At 35.0% G+C, this 26414-nt stretch overlaps 3 protein-coding genes across 3 annotated transcripts; all 3 read right to left on the bottom strand.

Annotated features, from left to right (window-relative positions):
* Positions 1–11007: 11007 nt before the first annotated feature.
* Positions 11008–11532, bottom strand: LOC124827004 (Ribosomal protein S12/S23 family protein). Its single transcript, XM_047299978.2, has one exon. The coding sequence runs from the start codon at positions 11530–11532 to the stop codon at positions 11080–11082; it is 453 nt and encodes a 150-aa protein (XP_047155934.1). The 3' UTR covers positions 11008–11079.
* On the bottom strand, positions 11388–11858 carry LOC124827006 (NADH:ubiquinone/plastoquinone oxidoreductase, chain 3 protein). Its single transcript, XM_047299979.2, has one exon. The coding sequence runs from the start codon at positions 11856–11858 to the stop codon at positions 11502–11504; it is 357 nt and encodes a 118-aa protein (XP_047155935.2). The 3' UTR covers positions 11388–11501.
* A 28-nt stretch (positions 11859–11886) lies between these two features.
* Positions 11887–13109, bottom strand: LOC124827003 (Plant mitochondrial ATPase, F0 complex, subunit 8 protein). The gene has a single exon (XM_047299977.2). The coding sequence runs from the start codon at positions 12678–12680 to the stop codon at positions 12081–12083; it is 600 nt and encodes a 199-aa protein (XP_047155933.2). The 5' UTR covers positions 12681–13109; the 3' UTR covers positions 11887–12080.
* Between the last annotated feature and the right edge of the window lie 13305 nt (positions 13110–26414).

Below are 26414 nucleotides of genomic sequence, written 5' to 3'. Positions count from 1 at the left end.
ACTAATATTATAAAAGAAAAATCATTTATACAATAGGGTTAAATATGTTTTTAGTCTCTAAACTATTGGCCGTTTCTGGTTTTCGTCCCTCTTTCAAAGTAAGGTACAATTTGGTCCTCATTCTTTCCGAAAACGTTCGTTTTAGTCCTCGAAAACTAACACCGTTTAAAAATTTGGTCCTCACTTAGCAACAAAATGAGGACTAAAACCAAAATTCCGAGGACTAAAACGAACGTTTCGAAAAGAATGAGGACCAAATTGTACCTTACTTTGAAAGAGGGACGAAAACCAGAAACGGCCAATAGTTTAGGGACTAAAACCATATTTAACCCTATACAATATAATTCATTTCAAAATCAAATCTCAACATACATATGATTTCTAGGCTCGACCCATTTGGATATATGTATTGATATTAGACTATATGGCAAGTTTTTGTACTTTTAGTGATGGAACATTTGTCTCTCCCAAGCTACCACACAAAGCTAGTTCGTTTACCACATATGGACAAAAAACACCTGACCGTAGACTAGGACCTCCTCCTACTCCTTACCACATAATCCTCTTCTTTATCTTAGATGGAGCGATTATTGGAGTGTTAAGATAACTTTCAAGGGTGAGTCCCTATATCCTACTTGAAACCACCATCAAGAATATCACCTAAGAAACTCTTTTGAAACCACACTTCCATACTTACACAACCTTATTCATAAACCATCCAAACATTTAATAGTTTTCTCCAAATAAACATTTAAGTATCAATATATTACTTATTCATAAGGAAACAAAAGAAAAGAAGAAAAAACTTAACATATTAACAGGGCGCTCGGGTTTGACAGTGTTGAGCGTCACACAAGACCGCTCAACGTCATACCAAAAGACAACAACCTATTTTTCTGAACTTGGTGTACCTTGGACCTATCCAAATGATCAATTTAGGTTATCTAACACTAGGATTGATGTGAAAACGTGTTTATATATGAAAATAGAATACCACTTTTCTCATTTGGTTAGAAATAAGATACACTAGACCAACTCAACAACTCAAAAGTAACTAAGATTTACATCTTGTAAATCAGAAATTTGTAAACTAAGGGTCTGAACAAGTCACAATTGACTCAAAAATAAACTCTAAACCTTCATTTTCATAACAAACTCTCTACTTTAGATTTTCACTGGTTAAAACCTCTAAAATGAACCCAAACTAACCTATAACTCTACCTATTTGCTACTTTCCAATTCAACATCAGATTTTTGTTTAACTAAGGTTCTAGACAAGTTTTAAATGGCCTAAAGATAGATCCCAAATATCAATTATCTCTCCAAAGTCACTCCTCTAGAAATCCACCTATCAAAACCCTAAATTAGACCAATAATCAATCCAATAACACTCCTTTTTTACCACTTTTAGTTCTACATCAAATTTTTATCTAATTAAACTCCAATTAGTAGTATCAAATTCCAAACAATTATCAATTCAAAAGCATACACGGTAATATTCATCAATAAACTAACTTTCACTCATCAAGATACAAACATCACTCAACAATCATCTCAATTTATAACAGATTCAACCAAACATAATTCTCATAACTTAGCAAACCTAAAATCATACATCTTAACATAAAATAAAGCAAATATTAGCTTCCTTACCTGACAGAAGATTAAACCGCTCTAGAAAATCTAAAACAACTCCAATGTATAGAAATTCCTATCTACGCCTATGAACCACAAAAACACGATCAAGATACACAGTTAGAACCATTGATCAACGAAGAGTCTTATAGAAGACCTAAATGATACATGCAACCACAAATGATGCACATGCAAAGAAGAAGCAAACAAACTAAGGAGAAAGAGCAAAAATCAACTTAGTCTTTCGTAAAATTTGATAGGTTATACCTGAAGATCTCGCTGCGAGGATCACTCAAGCGACCTCTAATCTTCAAACAAATGAACATGGGATGAGAACCCTTAGGGTATGCACTTGAGTGAGTGAATGAATTTGAAGGGATTTAGAGTAAAATATGTATTGTTTTTTTGAAAGGATTTGGAAGTAATTAAAAGTGAATTTGCAAGTAAATTTTATGAAAGTTTGTATAATATTTGACTGATGTGATAGATAAAAAAATATTTTAATAAATAAAAAATAAAAATTATCACATTATCTTTAATAATAATATTGATATAAAATGATATTTGTGAATAAGATATTTTTTTGTAAAAGTTATTTTGAAATAAAAAAATTAATAAATAATTAAAATAATACATTTTATTATTATTATTATTATTAATATTATTGTGAATCCATTTCAGTCAAACATGTTATATTCAAAGGATGAAATTGAGAATGGTAAGAAATCGTTACAGATTTGAAAGATTGAAAAATTCTTTTTTATCCCTGCAAATCTACATTTTCAATATGGCGCAAATCTTTAAAACAAATATAAAAATGATTTGAAGTTCATCGTCCCAAATCAACATAATAGATTACTCTAAAGAACACAACATTATATAGAAGTAAAATAATTTTAGAAAGATAATTTATAATTTTAAAATAATGAACGTTTATAATAAAAATTATTTATATAAAAATTATTTAATATTAAAATAATTAAATTTAATATTTTTAAATCATTATCCCTCTTCAAATACTATTTTCTAAATGTAAACCGGGAAAAGATGATATCTTTAGGATCACCCAAACTACAAAATTTGTTGAATTATTTTGTTTAAGCTTAATTTTATAAGATTATTTTTAAATAGAATAAGTATTATTCCGTTTTTTATGTGTTTGTTTAATTTACTTAATTTAAAAATTAAAGGATTTTTATTTATTTTATGCGTTTGTTTGTCGTATGCAACCTATAATTAGCCCATGATAACCTTTCATGAATATGTGTGTTATTATCAACCCAACCTATGTAAAAGTTACGATATAGGATATGCACGTGGCTCTATCAAATAAGTTTTTCGTGTTTTTAAGTTGTGTTTTAACTTTCTTAAAATGTTAATTAAAATACTAAAGTTATATGTTTGTTTATTCTACCCAAAAGATAGAAAAGGAAAAGGTATATGTGCATTGGTCACTGTGATCCTGCGTCGTCACAGTCACTTTTAATTAAAGTAACTGTCACGGCAGATATAATAATGTACTAACTTTTTAAATTTTATATGGTTAATATTATATTAACAGTGTTAAAGTAATATCATATATCAGTTTCTAAGTATTTTTATTCTTAAAAAAAATAATTTTTTTTAAATATATTTGTCACATTGATAAATAAATTTAGTATATAATTTAAATTAATTTTTATTTTTTATTAACATTTTTTATTAATAATTTTAAATAAAATTCAACGGTAAAATTTAAATTTAAATAAATTTAATTTTATTAAAAATATTTAATAAAAATATTAATTTTAATAAAAATATTTGTATAATATTTATTCAAAAATTAAATTTGATTTCAAATAATATGTCACTGTCATAGTGTTACTGTCGTATGATACAATGACTTGACAAATGTTAAATTATTATTTAAAAATAAACAATTTTAAAAAATTAAAAAAAGGTTTAATAGCCAATTTAGTCCTCATTTTGGTTGAAAAATCTCAATTTAGTCCCTCGTTATAAAAGTGTTTTAAATTAGTCCTAACTTTTAAAATAGTGGGTCAGATTGGTCCCTTTCGTTAAATATAAGTTAACGAAATTAATGGATGATGATGTGACACAGCTTAAAGCTATAACTGACAGATATATCTTACTTCATTAAAGTATTTAGTACAATACTAAAAAAAAACCTTAATTGTATTAATTTTTTCAAAATAAAAACTAAAATACATAAAAGAAAGAAGCCGATTTGATACTTTTATAGAAAAATAAGAACTAATGATATTATTTAACCTATTATTAAAAATTTAAGATGAGATTCAATTGCATGTAAACTTTTTAACGCTAAACATGTTATGCGTGCTATGTGTTACGTATAGTTTATAACTATAAATAGAAAGCCATAAATATATATTAAAATAATATTTGTAATTCGTTATAGAATACATAAAGTTAAAAATATTATCATTTATCAATATAAAATAGTATTTTTAAATTTTCACTAATAGATAAGAAAAATAGTCTTTACAAAATAAAATTTAATTTTTCTTATTTTTATATATATTAGTCAAGGTTTTTTTACTTCTCTATTTTCATATAAAAAAAAACTAAATTTGTATATATAAAATTCTGACAATAATCTAAACAAATTAGCATATTATTGGATTAACCGAGATTCATCTTTGCTTTAACAACATCAGCAAAGCTTTAACTTATATAACATCCCTTTCCATAAAACTATTTTAAGAAAAGAGAAAGCTAAAGAGAAACTTATACAAAAATAACTTATGATTGAACAAAATTATTCTACTTTCCATCAAGTTTAACTATTTAAAAAATATAAAGAGAAAATAAATGAAAAGTATTTTAGTGAGGTAGTGAGTTTTGTGAAATGATGTTTAAATAGTTAGTGGTTTCTATTTATAAGTTTTTCAACTTAAATGATAAAATAATAATATTTCATTTCATTTAAACCACTTTTACTTTTAAATAAATTAATTGATTCATTATATATATATATATATATATATATATATATATATATATATATATATATATATATATATAATCATTCCTAAGAGTTTTGGTAGAAAAAAAAATCAAAATTCAAAAGGTCGTCCTTGATTAATATAAATATATAATTAATTACTCATAACTTAGAATTACATTCAATAATTAACAAATATTATTGTTAATTCATAAGTATATTTAAATCTTTTTTCATTTATTAGACTCACATATACACAACATTTATAACTTAAAATCATATCATAGAATAACTTTTTGGGTTAAATATATTTTTCGTTCCTTAAGTATCATACGATTTTGGATTTAGTCCCTACTCAAAACTTTGATGGTTTTTAGTCCTCATAGTTTTGAAACTCTTACTATTAGTCCTTAAAATTAGACAGAGTTAACTTTTAGTAGATGTGGCAAACAGCGAGGCCATGTCTTATGCCAACTTGCCTCTTCACTCTCTGTCACGTTGCTTGTGCTTGAGAACTTCGTTCGTCTTCTCCGACAGAGCCTAGCCTCCATTGGACCAGTCGCCGTGCCGGACCTTCCGCTCAGTCCAAGGTGTCGCCGGCGACACCAATCGCCACTGAGGCCATTGCCAGCCACGGCGTCGATTTCTCCCTCCTTGCCTTTTCTCCGCGCGCGAGAGAGAAGCTCTCTCGTTCCTCCGTTAATCGCCGCCTGAGAGAGCCCAGCCTCCGCGAGCCACAAACTAGGATGGTCACCGCCGACGCCGTCCTCGACAACCGGTCAGAGTCGTGAGGACTGGTCTCCCCTTCCTTTGATTTGGTGCGGCCCAAAAGCAGGGGTTATCATCCCCATTTTGGCGAAGTAGACGAACCCAACGTCCACTGTTCTGCGCCGTCAACACCTGCTCCATGGCATTCCAAAAAACGTGAGCATCCATGGCATTCCCAGAATCACCTGAAACTCAGACAAAACTAGAAAACGCGAGCAACCCCAATCGCAAATCGCACCGTGCCGGAAGATGCACACCGAGTTCGCTCCGACCAATCGAGAACCACGGCCAAGCGAAATCCCAAATCGCGAGTGTTGCGACGAACCCTAAATCGCCTAAGCCTCTCCGCCATCGCGCCTTCATCTTGCAAGCTCCCCGCAGCGACGCCATCCTCCATCAACGCCACCTTCAACGCGCAAAATCCTTGCAAGCCGCGACATCACCGTCATCCAGAGGCGCCATCACCTGCAACAGACCTGCAAATCCGAAAACACAGCAGAAACTCCATTCGCCACCTGCAAGAGAGCAACCCTTCCCTTCTCGTGTTCTTGGCTCATGACGGCGTAAGATAGAAGAGCAAAATCGTGGCGGAGGTGCAGGGGCAAGTTTCCCCAATCTGGCAAACCCTAATTTGGGGTGGAAGGGGGCTGACACGTGTCAGATTATTATTGGCCAGATAAAAAGAAAAGCAACGTGGAAAAGAGTGAAGAGGCAAGCTGGCATAAGACATGGTCTTGCCGTTTGCCACATCTACTAAAAGTTAACGCCGTCCAATTTGAAGGACTAATAGTAAGAGTTTCAAAACTATGAGGACTAAAAACCATCAAAGTTTCGAGTAGGGCTAAACCCAAAATCGTGTGATACTTAAGGGACGAAAAACATATTTAACCCTTATTTTTTCATAATATATTTCACACTCATCCATCAAATATTGTCAGAATCCTCTTCTGTAATTTCCGTTATGTTTTTCTTTGCTTGTCTGTTACGCTATATATATATAAATCATAATAATCATTTGCTCCTGCGAAGTCGTTTCTTCTGGAACTCGCAAAGTAAATCTGTATAACTTTTGATAAATAGTGCAATAGCAGCGTTTTTTGTGTGCTGGGTTCCCCATAAATAAATAATTGTTTTGTTTTAATGGGTCTTGTAAAGCACAGTTGACACGCAATCCAATCTATGACTAAATATTTCTCCCTTAGTTCTTCTACATCGTACTCCTTGGGGTTTCCTTTTTCTTTTAAATAATCAATAATTCTATTGAAGATATTGGTCTCTATCTCCTTTACAATCTTTAAGTCCTCAAAGGCTTCCTTCATCCTAGGGAAATGCTGTAATACTTTGTTAGCTAGTATATCGTCTCTGTAGATGCTGTACCAGTCCTCTATTTGTTCTAGTTTTTTGAGTATAGCTAAATTTCCTATTTCTAAGTTTACCTCCTTTTTATTTTTATGTGCTTTTGCTACCATTTGTATTTGGTTTATATTGATTCTCCCCAAACTAAGGGTTCCTTATCCTCTTTTAATATATATGCACATATAGATCCCCAACCTTTGTGTAAGCTTATATTTATAGCTCTTCCTGTCCACTCCGGGAATTCTTTTCTTAGTTTTCCTCTCAGCGTGTTTTTCGAGGCATTAATAGCCCAAATTCCTACGTGATAGTGATCTCCCTCCTCCTGATGTCTCTCAGTTGCTACAATGGCTCTGCATCTAAAGAGTTCTTTAATTCTTCTGATGATGCCTTCTCTTCGTACGAGCAATCTTATTTCGGTTTCGGTATGAATTAAAGTTAGTAAAATAAATTCTCTTATGGTGGACCTCGCCTGGTTTTCTTTCTCTACCCTTAGAACATTTTCTATCTGAATTGGTCGCTTCATGTTGTTTTTTTTGATCTTTTTTGTCGCCCGTTCATTGGACCTTGTGACCCTTTCTTTGAACCTTGTTGCCCTTAGGTACCCCAATAAATACACCCGGCTCCCCCTAGGTAAAAGAGCTCATTTAATCAAGTGAGTGAAGTGTTCCTCAGGGAGGGACACAAAGGAGCGATCAATAGCGAAGCGTCAACGATAACGCCCGCTCCTTCGAGGTCCTGAGGAAAGAGTTCCTTCCTTACCAAGCAAGTGAGTGTTCCCCGGGTGGGGAGAACGAACGATAGATATATATAGGTTCCGCCAACCCCCCTAACTCTAGTATAGGGGTTTGGCGGCGAATCGTCTTCTTCTTCCCTAATTCTTCCTTTATTTGGGGGAAATTTACCTATCGGCGTATCGTCTGTTCCCGTCGGCGAATCGTCTTCCCTTCGGTAAATCGTCTTCCCTTCGGCGAATCGTCTTCCCGTCAACTTTTCCTACACACACTAGCATTCAATATTCCACATTTGTTTCTCAGCATTTCTTGCTATCGATACCACACATTTAATAGTCTCAATCTCTGTATTTCTTTCTGTCTTTTCTATTAGCGCCTTTAACTCTTCATACCTTTTTTTAATTTGTCTTTCCTCTTCCCCTTCCCTTCTTACATTCCTAAGTATGGCCGGGAATACTCTATTGGTTTCCCTCCCTGAGTTCTCATCTTTTTCAACTATTTTAATTTCCAGTGGCCACATCGCATAGTCTTCCCCCTCCCCCTGTTCCCTCCTGTCTCTTTGTACACTTATTACGCTCCATACTTCATCTTCTTTCACACCATGTAGCTGCCCCATATGTACATGCTTCCTCTCTTCTTTTCTTATCCATTCTCTTTCTTTGTCATCAAAAAAGATGCTATTGAGTCGCACAATAGTCTCCTCCACCCTTCCCTCTTGTTGTTCTTCCTCTTCTTCCTCCCCCATCGCTTTTTTTTCTTCCCTTTTTTCAAATAGTTTTTGTAAGGTACCCTTACTCTTCTCATTTTCTTCATCCTTTTCTTTCTTTTTTATCGGGATGCTAGCAAAGCTCAAGAGGTTAACTTCACTTTGATTCTCTTCCCATTGTTCTCCTTCTATTTTTAAAATTTCAAAGATTAGTATACTATATTCTTCCTTAATCTTTATGATTTTTGGGTTTAGCTTATAGAATTCTCCTTTTTTTGTAATTAGTATTGGTTGACTTTTCCTGATTTGGTCAATTGTTTTTCTATCTTTCATTTTAATTGGATTCCCTAAGTTTTTCATGCTTTCCTGCCATTCTTCCTTTTCTTCCATGGGTATTATGAGTGCACTGCTTTGATTATAGGCTAAGTTTATTTGTTTTGGTGCTTCTTCCTTTTCTGTAGCATATGCGCTTTTTTTGATTCTTCTTAGTAAGCATCCCCATAATGTGGCAATTACTCTTTCCTCCTCAAAATTTTGTATCTTTGTGGAGAACCTTACTCTAAAGAACCTTGCTCTAAAGGGTCCATGTCTTTCCATTATTTTTGGTAGCTTATTTGCTATCATGATTATGGGAACGTTTTTCTTCTTTTTGAAAACCTTTGCATATTTTGAGTCTAGCCTGCACTCCTGCCCATCGAGTACTTTCAATAAGTTGTTTACAAAGGCGCTCCCTTGCATTGTGGATCCTATCAATTGGCTCAGATCACTGTGGTACTCGAGAAAAAGAGTCAGCCGCTTAGAGGAGAGGTTGCTAATGTCCCCACCTTCACCCGCTTTTAGAAGTGGATTCGAACCACTGGACTCTATTTTCTGAGGATACATTGATTCTGTTCAGCCGTTACCATTCTATATGCGCCTTTTCCGCCTTAAACCCCTTATCCCGGATAATAAATGTATGCAAACGCTGCAGGAATCGAAGTTGAGTGATTCAGTAAGATATAAGAGCAATTGAGACAGATAGGGAGCATGCCATTCAAGGGCTGGTTTTCCTATTTATTTGAAATCTTATCCCGTCGTCACCTTGTAAAAAGCTAATGCGACACCAAATTCTTATTTATATGAATAAATTCAGGACCAACCGGCACACAAAGGGAGGGGTGAACCCACCTTGTCTAAGACGCGAATGAACGAACATTTGAAAGAGATGGTGACAAACAAGGAAATCGGCGCATTTGGCTCTACCTCTCACGCCAAACCATCGTGGTTGGAACTTGTTTCAATGAAAAAAATGACCAGAATGACCAAAACATCTCGTTCTGAACAGGCCCAGAGGAAATACAATCATTGAAGTCTCCCCGGCAATCATCTTTGAAGTGACACAACAGACTATGACTAGACATCTCGAGGAATCCACGCTTCTCACATCTCGTAAACAACTATACATCTTGGAAGCAAAGGCCTGGAGCAAAGGTATTTACCCTTGGTCAATCCACAGTCAATCATCCAGCAACAGATTAAGTAGTCGAAAAAGCAGTAGACATTACATAACATTACATAAATTGAGAAGGTGCTTTCTCTTAACTCAGCATGGTCATACAATAAGAATAAGAAGTTGGCTATTCTCAGGTCTGGGCTGGGTATCCATATTAGGTTAGGGAGTCAACAAATCCCAGTCATAAAGGACAAGAATAAATCGGACCTTCCATTGTAGAATGCCCCAATCACACTGGAATCTTCGCTTGTCCGCCTACCAATGATAGCCTTTCAAACCTCATTCCAATATTGATAGTCAAGTGAAGGAGACCCACTTCTCCTTCCCCGCCCCATTTCTGGGACGGGCCTCGTTGTCGCCTTTGGCTCGAGCTACTTTCCATTCTTCATTCCTTTCGGAAGAAAAATAGGAAAACGTTGATGACTCCGACTTGAAGCCCGAATCCTAGAATCCAATGGGAATAGGAGTGGGTTAATTGGGTCATCAGAACGCCTAATATCAATACATAAACAACTAGGAGGGTTTGGATGCCCTCTCTCTTATTCGCGAGAAGTACTTCGGCCAAGGGCTGCTTTATCCTTTGGGCTTTAAAAAGAAAGAAGGTCACGAATAGTCCATTGGATATAAGGAAAATACCACTTAAAAGAAAAAAGGTCATTATTGATTGAGCTAGCAAAGACCCTAGAATCAAATTGAAGATGAGATATAATAAAAAAGGGATGAGGAGTTCCATTCCAGTTGTCGAAAAGAGCGAAAAAAAGAGAAGAGAGCCTGCTGCTCCAATGAAGGTTAAATGTATAAGTATTTGATTTAGACCGTAGTCTAAATCAATAAGATTCAAAAAAGCGATACCAAAAAAAGGTATCAAATAGAAGAGTGGTTCTATTCTAGCTTTGTGATATATAGATTCGTTTGGAATAGAGAAGAATCTACCATATAGTCTAAGAAAGAGCAATTCGGTCACCAGACCGAATCCCCATTCACCCATTTGAGGATGAAAGAAGATTCGGGAGAGGAGCACCGCAAACAAAATGAAATCCAAGAAAACATCATACTTCAAAAACAAATAAACATGAAACGCGATTAATAGGAGGAGAAAAAGCCCGACAAGAAAGCAGCAAGGATTCGGTATGTGTAAAATATAGAAAATCAGAATGTTATTCAAAACAAAAGAAAGAAGAGAAAGGCTTCTTTCTTCTAAACTTTTTGCGAAAAAAAGAAAAAAGATGGCCGAAGAACCCCCCACCAGTATGAGAGGCGAGGCCACTTCGCCTGGAAACCATAGGGCATTCAAAATACCCGGAACGATATTTTAAATAAAGAGAAACATTGTACCTAGCATTTTAATGTCAGATTTACTTTCCCCGACCTTTTTTTTTGCCCTATCACTAGTGATTACTCCCGATCCGAAGCACCCCTTTTCCATTCATAGAGATTGGGGTTTTTCTGCACCATATTTGGATCTGCCTCTTCTTCGATCCGGAATTCCCAACAAATCCTTGACTCCTCGAATACAATGGGATTTCACACCTGGCAAATCTTTCACTCTACCTCCTCTTATTAACACCATAGAATGTTCTTGCGAATTATGACCTTCGCCCGGAATGTGAGCAAATATATCATGTCGATTGCTCAATCGTACTTTGGCTATCTTACGTGGAGCTGAATTTGGTTTTTTCGGTGTTCTCGTTGAAACACGCGGGCGTACTCCTTGCTTCTGGGGACATTGATCCGAAGCTCGAGTACGGTCCGTGCGCCGTTTTTCTTCTCTACCATGACGAATCAATTGATTTAATGTAGGCATCGCTCTTTCCTTTGTCCTTCCTATTTTTGCCCTATCACTAGTGATTACTCCCGATCCGAAGCACCCCTTTTCCATTCATAGAGAGATCCAATCGTCAAAATCAATAAAAAGGCCATCATAGACCAAGATCTAAACGGATCAATCTTGTTGGGAGGTACTGCCCAAGGAAAGGAAAAGGTTACTTCCGGATCAGGAATAATAAATAAAATAGAAACAAGATAAAATCGTATATCGAAACGACTTCTGGCATCACCGAAAGGATCGAAACCACATTCGTAGGCCGACAATTTTTCTGGATAGGTCGAACTATTGGAAGCAAAGGGAAAAGGAAGACCGAGTAAGATCAAAGAAACTAGCAGACTGACCACTAAATAGATACAAATAGGTGCAAATTCTAACATAACCACAAACCACTTGGTTCTTTCGCTCCTTGCTGGCGGAGCGGCATACCGAAAAAAAAGGAAAAAGCCCTTTATCGGTATCGGATTCGAACCGATGTTGCCTATTTATTAAGGGCGAACTGATCGACTTGCATGTGTTAAGCATCTTTCTCAAAGTAGCATGATTGGACCTTCCTCTTTCTCTTACTTAGATAGAGGAGAGAGCACGTAAGACTTTCTTTTCTACGATCTTTCTTCTCTTATTTGTTTTATTATGACTTGGCCGTGTGGAACATGGATTAGCATTATGTCATTCCTACTAGTGATCACCCATCCAGGATTTGAAGAAGAAGCGCCATATGAGGACTTCGAGATCAAATATAAGATGTTTCTTTCCATTCCTCGCGAGCCACTTATTTCTCCGAAACAAGAGAGAAAAGTGATTTTCCTCCTTTTTCCCAATAAGTCGACGGCGTTACACCATTGGGATACTTCGAATAAACTAGAGTACATATAGGATACACCGGTGCTCAAACCTTTTATAAAGATATCTTCCAAACTCTTGGGGTCGTTGCTCCGGATTTTGTTCCCCCGGTTTGAAACCAGTTGGTTGCGTAGTTTTAGAATTCTGCTGATCCCAAGTACTCCATCTCCATCATTGCATATGGGAATATAAAAAGTAAAGAGGAAAAGGCATGACCAGAAGAATTGTGTGAAATAAGTGAATTTATCCAGTTGATGCATGATTGATTGAGAAAGAATGATTCCCTCCGGACAGAAAGAGAGTCCCTTCATGTAGGAGTAGTGAGTGATATGTGGTTGGTTGTTGACCAAAAAAGACATGGGAAAAGGAAAGCACTCACTGAGTTACTTACGAATCAGAAAGATTGAGGCTGACTATGGCCTCAGATGATTAGGCGGGGCAGGAAACCTCTCCTAAACCATTGACGTCTAAAAAAAATACAAGTCGTTTTAAAAAATAGGATTGTCGTGCTTTTAGGACTCAAAGTAACGATCCTTCTCCCTCCTGTTGGGGAATTCTTATGAATACAATCGCTCTTGCCTTCCCCGGTCCAACAGCGATAGTTATCTGTGTGTTTTTTTTTGTGCTGTAATAAGAAAGATGTTGCTATTCTACGATGTGGCGTTCCAAAAAGACTAACTTAACACTTTATCATTCACACCGACCAGCTAGTGCGCTGTCACTTGGTATCGGATCTTTTCTAAATGAATCATTTGCCCCTACTACTTCTATCTACCTACGTCTTAATTTAAAAACAATTGACCAAATCAGGAAAAGTCAACCAATACTAATTACAAAAAAAGGAGAATTCTATAAGCTAAACCCAAAAATCATAAAGATTAAGGAAGAATATAGTATACTAATCTTTGAAATTTTAAAAATAGAAGGAGAACAATGGGAAGAGAATCAAAGTGAAGTTAACCTCTTGAGCTTTGCTAACATCCCGATAAAAAAGAAAGAAAAGGATGAAGAAAATGAGAAGAGTAAGGGTACCTTACAAAAACTATTTGAAAAAAGGGAAGAAAAAAAAGCGATGGGGGAGGAAGAAGAGGAAGAACAACAAGAGGGAAGGGCGGAGGAGACTATTGTGCGACTCAATAGCATCGTTTTTGATGACAAAGAAAGAGAATGGATAAGAAAAGAAGAGAGGAAGCATGTACATATGGGGCAACTACATGGTGTGAAAGAAGATGAAGTATGGAGCGTAATAAGTGTACAAAGAGACAGGAGGGAACAGGGGGAGGGGGAAGACTATGCGATGTGGCCACTGGAAATTAAAATAGTTGAAAAAGATGAGAACTCAGGGAGGGAAACCAATAGAGTATTCCCGGCCATACTTAGGAATGTAAGAAGGGAAGGGGAAGAGGAAAGACAAATTAAAAAAAGGTATGAAGAGTTAAAGGCGCTAATAGAAAAGACAGAAAGAAATACAGAGATTGAGACTATTAAATGTGTGGTATCGATAGCAAGAAATGCTGAGAAACAAATGTGGAATATTGAATGCTAGTGTGTGTAGGAAAAGTTGACGGGAAGACGATTCGCCGAAGGGAAGACGATTTACCGAAGGGAAGACGATTCGCCGACGGGAACAGACGATACGCCGATAGGTAAATTTCCCCCAAATAAAGGAAGAATTAGGGAAGAAGAAGACGATTCGCCGCCAAACCCCTATACTTATTGAAAGTACTCGATGGGCAGGAGTGCAGGCTAGACTCAAAATATGCAAAGGTTTTCAAAAAGAAGAAAAACGTTCCCATAATCATGATAGCAAATAAGCTACCAAAAATAATGGAAAGGCATGGACCCTTTAGAGCAAGGTTCTTTAGAGTAAGGTTCTCCACAAAGATACAAAATTTTGAGGAGGAAAGAGTAATTGCCACATTATGGGGATGCTTACTAAGAAGAATCAAAAAAAGCGCATATGCTACAGAAAAGGAAGAAGCACCAAAACAAATAAACTTAGCCTATAATCAAAGCAGTGCACTCATAATACCCATGGAAGAAAAGGAAGAATGGCAGGAAAGCATGAAAAACTTAGGGAATCCAATTAAAATGAAAGATAGAAAAACAATTGACCAAATCAGGAAAAGTCAACCAATACTAATTACAAAAAAAGGAGAATTCTATAAGCTAAACCCAAAAATCATAAAGATTAAGGAAGAATATAGTATACTAATCTTTGAAATTTTAAAAATAGAAGGAGAACAATGGGAAGAGAATCAAAGTGAAGTTAACCTCTTGAGCTTTGCTAACATCCCGATAAAAAAGAAAGAAAAGGATGAAGAAAATGAGAAGAGTAAGGGAAATTCATTTTTCACTCACATAATAACAATTTGTAGAAAGTTCTGAAAGGGTCTTTCTCCTTCCTCTATTGTGTAAGTTTACTTTTGTCACTTCTATAAGTTTACGTTTGTCGCTTTTGGTTTATCACGATGCACATAATCCCACACATGGATCACCTACTACATAGACATGATCTATCAAGAGTCTCCTTTGTCGCTCTTCCATGATGGTATAAGAGCTCTTCCTTTAAAGAGCTTTGTTGCGCCTTTAACCCTTTTTCTTTTTCTTTTCCTTTCTCTCTTCTTTCTTTTCTTTGTTCCTGTTTTCTTCTATTTGTCTATTCTTTTACAGGATCTTGCACGATGACAGAGGAACATAACCATTCTTCTAGTCTCTTGTATCTCCATCCAAGCGAAAGCCTTGGGATTTCCCTTGTTTCTCCTCTCCTAGAATCCAATAATTATCATGCTGGGAGAAAATCAATGTACACAACCTAGAATGCCAAGAACAAGGTTCAATTTATTGATGGTACCTTTACTCCGTCGCAAAAGGAAGTCGATTCTTATCATGCATGGAGAAGATGCAATGACATGGTCGTTTCCTGACTCGTGCATTCTATATCTCCGATATACGCCGCAACATTTATGGATGGACAACACCCAGGCCATATGGGACGACCTAAAATCAAGATTCTTCCAAGGAGATTTCCTATGTATCTCTAAGTTTCAAAATGAAGCCACTGCTCTAAAACAACGGGAAAGAACCGTGACAGAGTATTTTACCAAGCTTTGTATAATATGGGATGAGGTCGACAACTTTCATCTTGAGCCAACCTGCTCCTGTGAAATCAGGTGTTCTTGCAAACTAAGTTCAACAATTGCTCAAAGAAAGCATGAGGATCAGATTCTACAATTTCTTCGTGGATTGAATGAACAATACAGTAACATTCAGTCTCACGTTTTGTTAATGAATCCTATGCCTCCCATTTCGAAAATTTTTCCTATGTTGTTGATAAGTGCATATTTATGCCCACATTTATGTTTTAAAATTCAATTTTTTTATGAGATTCTTGTGCTTAAATGATTGATTTAAAATAAGATGTGTGATAATTGACTTTATCGAGTTTGGAAATTAAAGAGGCTTAAAATGTTATTTTAGTTGCATAAATTATCTTAGATAGTCTAATGTTTGTTGATGCAGTTGGAATTAAAATTTGAATTGCAGTTGCACAATAAGAATGTTATGAGCAATAATTTTCTCAATGGACTGGAAATTAAACATGTTTCTATTGTGGGTATTGTCACTTGTTGCTATTGTGGCAAGAATGATCATAATGAATCGGTTTGCTTCAAGAAACATGGATTTCCTGCCAACAAAAATACTACTGGTAAAAATATTTTCTCCCATTGTGGCAAAACTGGATATACCATTGAAGTTTGTTACAGGGAACATGGGTTTCCTCCTGGTCATAAACTCCATAATGGAAAAAGTTTCATGACTACAAGCATATGTTAAAAATTTGTTTCAAACTAGCATCAAGATCATTCGATCTGATAATGGTAGCGAATTTGCTATGACTGATTATTTTAATACTGAAGGTATAATTCATCAAACATCTTGCATTGAAACCCCTGAACAAAATGGTATACTTGAGAGGAAACACCAACATCTTCTCAATGTAACTAGAGCCATGCTTTTTCATTCTAAAATCTCTATTCAATTTTGGACATATGCCCTCAACTATGCTACTCTTCTAATTAACATAATGCTTAATCCTTTTCTCAATAACACTTCACCATATGACATATTATATCATAATGCTTTTGATATTTCTAGGTTGAGAGTCTTTGGTTACCTCTGTTATGTTAGCACTCTACATGTTGATAGAAAAAAGCTTGATCCTTGTGCCAAGTCCAGCCTCTTCCTTGGATTACATCCTACTACTAAAGGTTACATTATATATGACCTTGACAACCATGATATTAAAGTTTCTAGAAATGTTGTTTTCCTTGAAACTGAATTTCCTGCCATTACATCTCCTCTTGTCCAAGATCAGAGTGTTTTAATGCCTTTATATGCTAATCCCTTTATGTATAATGATGATCACACTCACACTATTGTTCCCATTGACAATGTCACCATAAATGATGAACATATTCAGTGTTGAGATTGTTGACAGGGGGCGCACAGGTTTATTTGAACCTACAATCTTAGCGATAACTGTGTTTTTATGATGACAACACATAATTAATAATAACAGATGTATGTATTGTGTTATACATGTAATATGCTTTTGATTACTATGTTATATCTGTTAAAAGCATATATGTGAACATTATTGTGTTGATTAAAACATACTACTGTGATTGATATGTGATTTTATTTGTGTATGCATAACATATGTTTTCAGATATAAAAAACCACAAGCACTTTTGTTGAACTTTAAAGTGTGACAAAACAACAATTTTTAAGTCGATTACATTATGGGTGAAATCGATTAAAACTCGTGGGTTTACACAAATACTTCTCAAGTGTGCTGTGAGATATTTTGAGAAGAAAAGTTTTCAAAAGTGTGCTAAGTTTGTTGTTGATTTAAAAATTGTTTAAATGTTTGACATAATTGTAACAACGATCATATTTTTGAATATGTTGACCAAAAATTTATGACAAATCGATTATATTAAATGTGTATTCAATTAATGCATTTGACTAGTATTATTCTGTTACAACTGTCAAATGTATTCGACTACGTTAATAGCTAAATCGACTAAAATACGTCTGATGTGTGTAATACTATAAATTGACGCTCATTTGAATTCTGTAAGAACTTTTGGGAATTAACACTTTCATATCTTTCAGAAAATGTTGTGTGATCTTACAGAGGAAAGAAAAGCTCTAAGAACCAAAGATTGATCGTGGTGATCAAAGACTTGAAGGTTTCTTGCGAAGAAAGGTTTACTGAACGTCTGATCTATCTGCACAAAGTGGTGTACACTGCATTATCAGGAAATCTGCAATCGTGAAGATTGACTGGTGTTCCCTATTGTGATTACAGGAAGAAGAACTGTGTTCTTGACTTTAAGGGTGGCTCAAAGGGTTTGACAGCAGAAGAGGGTGTTCTTGTTGTGTGTCTGTATTGCTTACTGCCTATTTTTAGATTAGTAGGTTAGAGAGGTGTTTTACATTTTGACTTGAGGTTGCTGTAAAAACCTTGTTGTAAAAACCTAGATCTTTATAGTGGATTGGCTTCCAACTCAGGTTGATTGGAAGGACACTGGATGTAGGCTTGGCCGAACCAGTATAAAAACCAGTGTTTGATTTCTCTGATCCCTATCTCTGCATATAATCGATTGATCTGTCATTGCATTCGATTAAGGTTATTGTTGCATTACATACAAACTTACTTGAGTTTCAAGAAAAGTTGAAAGACATCCTTCATTGCGAAAAAGATTTTGAAAGCGAACGTTTTTACACATCACCAATTCACCCCCCTCTTGGTGTGAGAAACTAAGCACTCCTTTTTTAACATTCAAGACCCTACAACAAATGAAAAAGATGAAAATAACTCTCCCACACGATCTACTAGAGTTAGAAAACCACCAACCTATCTAAAAGATTTTTCAAATCTCTTCTTATAGTACCACTAACACAAAATACCAAATTAGTAATGTCCTATCTTTTTCCAAAATATCCACTGGGTATAAAGCTTTCATTTTCTCTCTAGATAGTATTACTGATCCAAAGGATTACAAAGAGGTCATACAACATGATCACTAGTGGCATGCTATGAAAGAAGAAATCATGGCTCTATAACACAACAATACATGGACCATCACCACTCTTCCTTCTAACAAAAAGGCCATAAGCTGCAAATGGGTATACAAAACAAAGCACAAGGCTGATGGGACCATAGGTAGATTCAAGGCTCGCCTAGTTGCCAAGGGCTACACTTAAATGGAGAGTATTGATTATTTTGATACAATCTCTCTTGTAGTTAAACTGACCAGTGTTCGTTTTATCCTATCTTTAACTTCAGCTAAAAATTAGCACATCTGACAATTGGATGTCAATAATGCCTTTTTACATGGTGACTTAAATGAAGAGGTTTACATGCAAATACCACTAGGGTTCCTTGCAATAGGTAAAAATCAGGTTTGTCTCCTTCACAAATCCCTTTATGGTTTGAAACAAGCTAGCAGACAGTGGTATGACAAGTTATCATCTTTTCATCTCTCTCACAACTTTTCACAAACATTTGGAGACCACTTCCTTTCTACAAAGCATACTGGGAATAACATTACTATAATGCTTGTTTATGTTGATGATATAATACTCACTAAAAATAATATTCATGATATTGATAAAATAACTAACTGCTTAATGACAGCTTTTAAATAAAAAATCTTGGTAATCTATCTTACTTTCTAGGCTTTGAAGTTGCTAGAAGAAGTGCGGGGATCTGTTTAACCCAAAGGAAATATGTTTTGGATCTTCTCACAAAAACAAGGATGATTGATGTAGCTCCTGTCAGCACCCCTATGAACTTCTCCACCAAAGTCTCCTTTCATGGTGCTCCTCTTGGTGACCCCGTTGCGTTAAGGAGGCTAATAGGAAGGCTCATCTACCTCACAAACACCCGTCCAGATATCAGTTACGATGTACATCATCTTAGCCAATATGTTGTTGCTCCAACCACGCTCCATTACCAAGCTACTTTTAGAATCTTATGTTATATCAAACAAACTCCTAGCCAAGGTATTTTTCTAACCGCGACTAATAACCTTCAATTGAAAGCTTACAGTGATTTCGATTGGGCCAATTGCCCCAACTCTTACAAATCCACCATTGGCTACATTGTTCAGATGGGGGACTTGTCAATATCATGGAAATCCCAAAAGCATAACATGGTCTCACGCAACTCATTCAAAGCAGAATATCACACTCTTGCCGAGACTATCTTGAGCTTTAGTGGCTTAGCGATCTTATGAACGATCTCCATCTACCACTTCCTTAACCTTCCACCATATATTGTGATAACATGTCTGCCATCAAAATCGCCATCAACCAAGTTTTCCATGAACGAATGAAGCACATTGAAATTGATTGTCATCTCATTCGGGAAAAAGTCCAACAGGGCATTGTGAAGTTCCTCTCCATACACACTACTCTACAACTTGCTGATATATTGACCAAGACTCTTCCTCCTTCAACCTTTCATAACATCAATTCCAAGCTTGGCACTCTCAATATCTATGCCAAGCTTGAGGGGGCTATTAGAATCCTCCTCTGTAATTTCTATTATGTTTTTCTTTGCTTATTTGTTACGCTATATATATAGGTACTTTTTTGCTTTCCTATTGTACAATACATTTTTCACTCACATAATAACAATTTGTAGAAAATTCTCAAAGGGTCTTTCTCCTTCCTCTGCTTTGCAAGTTTACTTTTGTCGCTTCTGTAAGTTTACTTTTTTCACTTCTGGTTTATCACGATCCACACAATCCCACACACGAATCATCCACTACATAGACACGATTTATTAAGAGCTTCCTTTGTCGATTTTTCATGAAATCTCTCACTTGAGTGAGTAAGAATTTTTCCTAAATGAAAAAAATTCTTGTTAGACTGAAAATTCTTTCCAAGAAAGATATTTGTTTTGCCTTAGATTTTTTTATTAAACAAGAACATCTCGTGTTGGGTTTGAAAACAACAAGAAAAAAAAGAATAAGATTGAAAGAAAACACTTTTATTCATTGGACATGCAGTTCTATATACGTGGTTTGTGTGTATCTACTATATACATAGCTCTTCAAATATAAAAACCAAAATAGCATCAAATCGTTAGTTTAAATATAGTTTAATTCATGTGTTAGATGATTTATCTAAACTCAACACCACTATGCTCCCTTAGTAAATGATATTTTGTGTTTTTTATCAAACGCGTAATTGGAGAGTCAATCATCACATCTCACTTAAGTAAAAATCATGTCAAGAAGAGAGTTTAGTCTTGTTTTTATTTTTGTTTGAGTAAGAAATACATCTCTAATAAAAATATATAGCTAAAAAAATATCGTTGTCTAATTCTCATTTTTACTTAAGCAAAAATATCAAAAATAAAAAAATAAATCTGCAACAATTTAGAGATATTTCAAAACTCAACCAAACCTTACTCTATCATTTAAAAAAAAATCTTTACAAGTTTAATTACATCTTATTCAACACCATACAATTAATTGAGAACTCATATCATTAACCTAGCTCAAAATATCTAATTAAGATTAAAAACATCATAAAATTTTCGTAATTCAAAGTAATCGAATTATATATAAATTTATTAAATGTTCAACAGTACCAAGTATAACACAAAATATGATATTCATAACTTTTTCTTTTCTCACATCATTTCATACAAATAACCAAGTTGTATTTTTAGACCTAAATAACATTATACAATCTCTCATCATATTCAAGTATTTAATTTCAACTCCATACCAAAATTTTAAACCAATTAAAATAAAAGCAAGTTTATCAACTATTGTCAAAGTGATTTGTCTTCCAAGGACAAAAATCTCAATATTGACTAGGTCAGGAAATCTACTTCTAAGAATTCCAAATATCTAAGAAACACTAAAAATAACAAAACACCAAAATGAAAATATGATTTTGATAAAACATCATCTCATCTTACAAAACTTATCAGAATCCAAACTTCCTTATAAATTATCAAAAGATTAAAAATATTTTATAGAGAATAACATTAGTACAAAAACAACTTACAACGTTGAAATTTTTTTGTCTTTCACGTCGAATTCGAGAACGACGTCATATCGAAAAACGTTAAATTGGCGTCGAATTAAAAAAATTCGACGTTAATTTAATGTCGAATTTTGTCAATATACGACGTTAATCAAATTTTTTATTTATTTATTTTTAATTAATTGTAATCCTTTTTTTACAACTCTATGAAACCTGAAAAGCATAACTATGAACAGTAATATAGGATCAACAATAACAAACAATAAACAAGTTCAATCAAACAACAACAACAAATAAGTTCAACCAAACAACAACAACAAACAAGTTCAACAAAAAAAACAACAAACAAGTTCAACAAATAAGTTCTTCAAAACCAAAACGAAAATTAACCTTCAAAAGGTGGGTTCATCTGAATAAAGTATTTGCCACGAGTAGAGAGAAAACAGAATGTGCCTATGAAGGATAAGAATCACACCTAAAGTAGTTAATTAACATGCATTTATATCAAATGAAAGAAAGATAACATGTGATGGTCATCAAACTTCGTTTGAGAAAAGTTTGAGCAGAGAAGAGGGTCTCGCGCGCTAAAATAAAGTGAATAAATTTTCAATCTCTCGCTGAAATTTTTATTTAATTTACTAACCTTTTGACGTCTAACGCTGAGACATTCGGCGTTTTATATCCTCTTACATCGAATTATAATTCTAAACGACGTTTAATAATTGCGTTTATTTACAAAATTGTCATCGGTCATTTTTAACGTTGACTATTGAGTGATTAGACGTTGAACGCGTGACGTTATACCTTGTTTTTGCACTAGTAAATAAACTTATATTCTATTAAAAGTTTTGGAGTTCAAATTCTTTGTTGAGTTTCTTTATTGAGTATTAAAAATACAATGATGTTGATACTTTAAAATTTGAGGAGATTTAAAATTAATGTTACAAAAGAAGAAATATTTTTTTTAAAGTAATTAAAATTCTAATTTATATATTTAATACAAAATAACATTTTAAATTTTCATTTTTTTAAAAAGTTCAACTAAACTTAGATGCAATCTTACAATAATTTATGAATTTTATTTATGATTACCAAACATCATTAAATTAACAAAAGAATAATAATTGTCATTATCATTATTATTATTATTTTTATTATTTTTATTTTTATTTTTTACTGATACTTTTATTAATTTTTTTAAAATAATTGAGAGTTTGTTAAAAAAATTTGGAAATGTAACATCCCATTTTAGTAATTTAAATTCACTAAAATAAGAGCTACAAAGAAGATAACTTACAACAAACTTGAGATTTCAAGAGAAGAAAAATCTACATTTGAAAAGAAAAAGAGATTAATTATACGGTTGCTTCACCACCAACCCCTACGCTGAGACAACTGAAAAGATGTCCTCCCTAAGCTCACACCCATCAAGGTGATCATCACAAAAAAGAAAACACACAGACAAACAAAAACAAAAGCAAGTGTAAGCTAGAGTACAAACAATTAATGATATATTGAAACATGTTAAACATTATACACATAATACACATATCACACTAACCAACCAAACTAATTATGCATGACAATACTTTGACTGAACTGTCTGAACTTAGCATGAATGTCGAGCTATGGTGGGTTATGCGCTTGTGGTGGCCACTATGCTTTGCAAAGCCCTTGCTAATTGGGTTTCACCCTACCACACATCACAAGGTTAGTCATTAAACACCTTTTTTTCAAATGGAGAAAGGCCCCTCAGGCTCGGATAGGGATGGCAACGGGTCGGGTCGGGCACGGATAGTGCCTACCCGCAACCCGACCCGACAAAAAAAAATCCACCCGCTACCCGACCCGCTACCCGCACGGATATCCGCTTAAAAAATATCCGCGGGTATTTTAAAACCCGCGGATATCCGCGGATACCCGTAAATATTAAAAAAATATATATTTTAATAAATTATTAAAATAAAATTTAAATAAAATTACAATAAATATATAAAATATAATATAAATTAAATTAAATATAAATTTAAATTCAATTTTAATTAAATTTAATCTTGTAAAATATAAATTAATGTTAATTTTAATTAAATTTAACTTAATAAAAAATAAATTAAATTTTTATTTTTATTTTTTGCGGGTAGCGGGTATCCACGGGTACGGATAGTATAATACCCGCACCCGACCCGTTTATAAGCGGGTATTAAAATATCCGCTACCCACGGGTTGCGGATAGTAAATATCCGCGGGTATCAACTATCCGTCGCGGATTTTATCTGCGGATATCCGCGGGCGCGGATTTTTTTGCCATCCCTAGGCTCGGACCTCCTACTACTCTCACCACATGCGTCAAACCTCTCTATTTGAGAATGTATGACCATTAGAGTGTTAAGATAACCCCATATACTAAGTTCTCTCCATTCATACTAACACACTAAAAACCACCATTGAGAAGTTCCTCCATGGAATTCTCTTCCATACCTTTAAAACCATTGATATCACTTCACATTCACATAGTACACCAATACATGAGACTACTGATCATACATTAAAGAAATAGAAACACATATACAAGTCATCAGAAATCACCCAATAACACAATTTATTCATGGCATCTTGATACTCATATTTACGTAAGGAAAAAAACTTTGAAACCCTCACCAAAAGCTTCGGAAGGGTCCGAAACCCCTAAAACGACCTAAAGAATGTCAAAAAACGGACACCAAGAACCCCCAATTTGAGATCCCAAAAATTGAAAAAAAAAAACTAAATTCTGCTGAGTTGCACCCAGCACCCCAAAAAGGGGCGCTCGGGCGCCAGACCCCTGGAACAGGGGCGTTGAGGGGGCGCCTAAGCGAATTCTTCTCACAAAAACGCCCAGGGGTCCCTTAGAGGCGTCCAACGCTACACTAGGTTCTAAAATTCACTTATTTGGACTTTGGTGACTCTATATACAAGTTTAAATGATTTCTAAACACTCTTAGGCGCTGAGAAATATCTAAAAGCATACCTCTAACTAGAATTGACCACTCCAAACCCAAATTGACCTATGAAAACCCAAATTCACTCCTATAAGTTACCCAAACTCAAATCTACACTTTCTAACCCCCATACCAGTTTCCTAACTGCATAACTAGGTCTAAATACACTTGTTAGTACACCCCAACACCTCAGTTTCATCTCATTCCTCCTACTTTCAATTTCCAACACTTAAAACCTCCAAAATGGACTAGAATTAATTGTTTCCCCACACCCCCACACTTAAACTATGCATTGTCCTCAATGTATGCCTTATATATAAAATGCAAAGAAAAAGTATGAGGGAACTTACCTCCTTCATGGTGGAAGGAATGCTAGTAGGACTTCATTGGAAAAGTCATCCTGGATAGGAATGTTATCTTTTCCCTTTTCAATCCTACTAAGATGGTCAACTACTAAATTATGTGACCCACTTCTGTCTTGAATAGGAGTCAACTTGTCCTTCTTCTTTACAACCCCCATCAGTTGAGGATTTAGTCCTCCTTGAGGTTGTCTCACTGGTTTAGCATCATTCTCCAAAACGGGTGACTGTACCACAGATGACAACATCTTACTACCTAAGGTATTCTCAGCCACCTCAACATCACACTCGGACGCCACAGAGGTATCATCTATTAATACTGTATCCTCAATATCACCTGCTTTACAGTTTCCTTTTTCGTCCAAAATTAGGGACGACATATTTGAAAAAGAAAAATTGTTTACAACATCACTTGATAAGTCAATACAAAACAAAGAATGATCTTTAATTTGGTTCTTCCCAGCTTCCAACACGTTGAACCGCACCTTCTCGTCTCCTATCTCCATTGTCAATGATCCTGCATGCACATCTATCTTGGTTCGTGCTGTCATCATGAAGGGTCTTCCCAAGATAATAGTTGTTGGACTGATTCCTTCATCATCCTTCATGTCCAAGATATAAAAATCTGCAGGAAAAACTAATTTGTCTACTTGGACAAGGACGTCCTCAAGCACACCTGCAGGGTTAACTGTGCTACGGTTGGCCAGTTGAATGACCACACCAGTAGTCTTAAGAGGTCCCAGAGATAGAGAAGTAAACACTGATAAAGGCATTACATTTATGGAAGCCCCTAAATCTAGCATGGAATTGTCAAACTTTGAATTTCCAATAACACATGGAACAGAAAACATACCTGGATCTTTGCATTTTCGCGGTATTTCAATATGCTTCTTAATCAAGCTTGACACATTCCTTCCCAAATTCACAACCTCATTATCCCTAAAACGCCTTCTATTTGTACAAATTTCTTTCAAAAACTTGGCGTATTTAGGGATTTGTTGAACAACATCTAGCAAGGGAATATTGATCTCCACCTTTTTGAAAGTATTTAAGATCTCTTGATCTAATTCCTCCATTTTTTTGTTTCTCAGCTTCAACCGATTTGGATATGGAGGAGGTGGAGAATAAAATGAAGAAGAATTTTTAGAAGAACAGTTAGAAGATACTAACCTGGATTTATCACTCGGTCCTCCATTGTCATCAATTTGCGCTCCTTCTTTCTCCTTATCTTCATCCTCTTGGGCTCCTTCAGGGCTTTCTACTTGCTTACCCGTTCTCAAAGTAATAGCACTTACATTTTGCGGGTTGATCACTGTTTGTGCAAGTAGTTTATTTGAGTCCTTAGCCTCTAATTTTTCCACCCTCTGAGTCAACTCTACAATTGATTTCTTGATTTCTGAATTTTGCTCAAGTATTGTTTTCATGAAATCTTGCATTGCATTTCAGGCTGAGATTGCTGCCTTTGTTGAGGTGGAACATAAGGTTGCCTGTTCTGCTGATATCTATTGGAGGGCGAATCATGATAATTCTGGTATGGTCTATTTCCTCCAATCATGTTTGCAGCAAAAGCTTGAGATGGGTTTTCCATAGTGGTTTCCACCAAGCTAGGACATTCATCAGTATAATGGTTAGTTGAAATGCAAATTCTACACTTCTTAGCAATTTGTGGAGCTGAGGT

The sequence above is a fragment of the Vigna umbellata genome, chromosome 6, assembly GCF_029865625.1.
Source record: "Vigna umbellata cultivar VRB3 chromosome 6, Vumbellata_1.0, whole genome shotgun sequence".
Lineage (NCBI taxonomy): Eukaryota > Viridiplantae > Streptophyta > Magnoliopsida > Fabales > Fabaceae > Vigna > Vigna umbellata.
Note: the sequence above shows the minus strand (reverse complement) of the source record. Positions and strands in the feature narration are given on the sequence as shown.

Bases quoted from the DNA above. Each gene is read 5' to 3' on its own strand.
- LOC124827003 (XM_047299977.2), bottom strand. From the start codon at position 12,680: ATGTCTTTTTTGGTCAACAACCAACCACATATCACTCACTACTCCTAC.
- LOC124827006 (XM_047299979.2), bottom strand. From the start codon at position 11,858: ATGTTAGAATTTGCACCTATTTGTATCTATTTAGTGGTCAGTCTGCTA.
- LOC124827004 (XM_047299978.2), bottom strand. From the start codon at position 11,532: ATGGAAAAGGGGTGCTTCGGATCGGGAGTAATCACTAGTGATAGGGCA.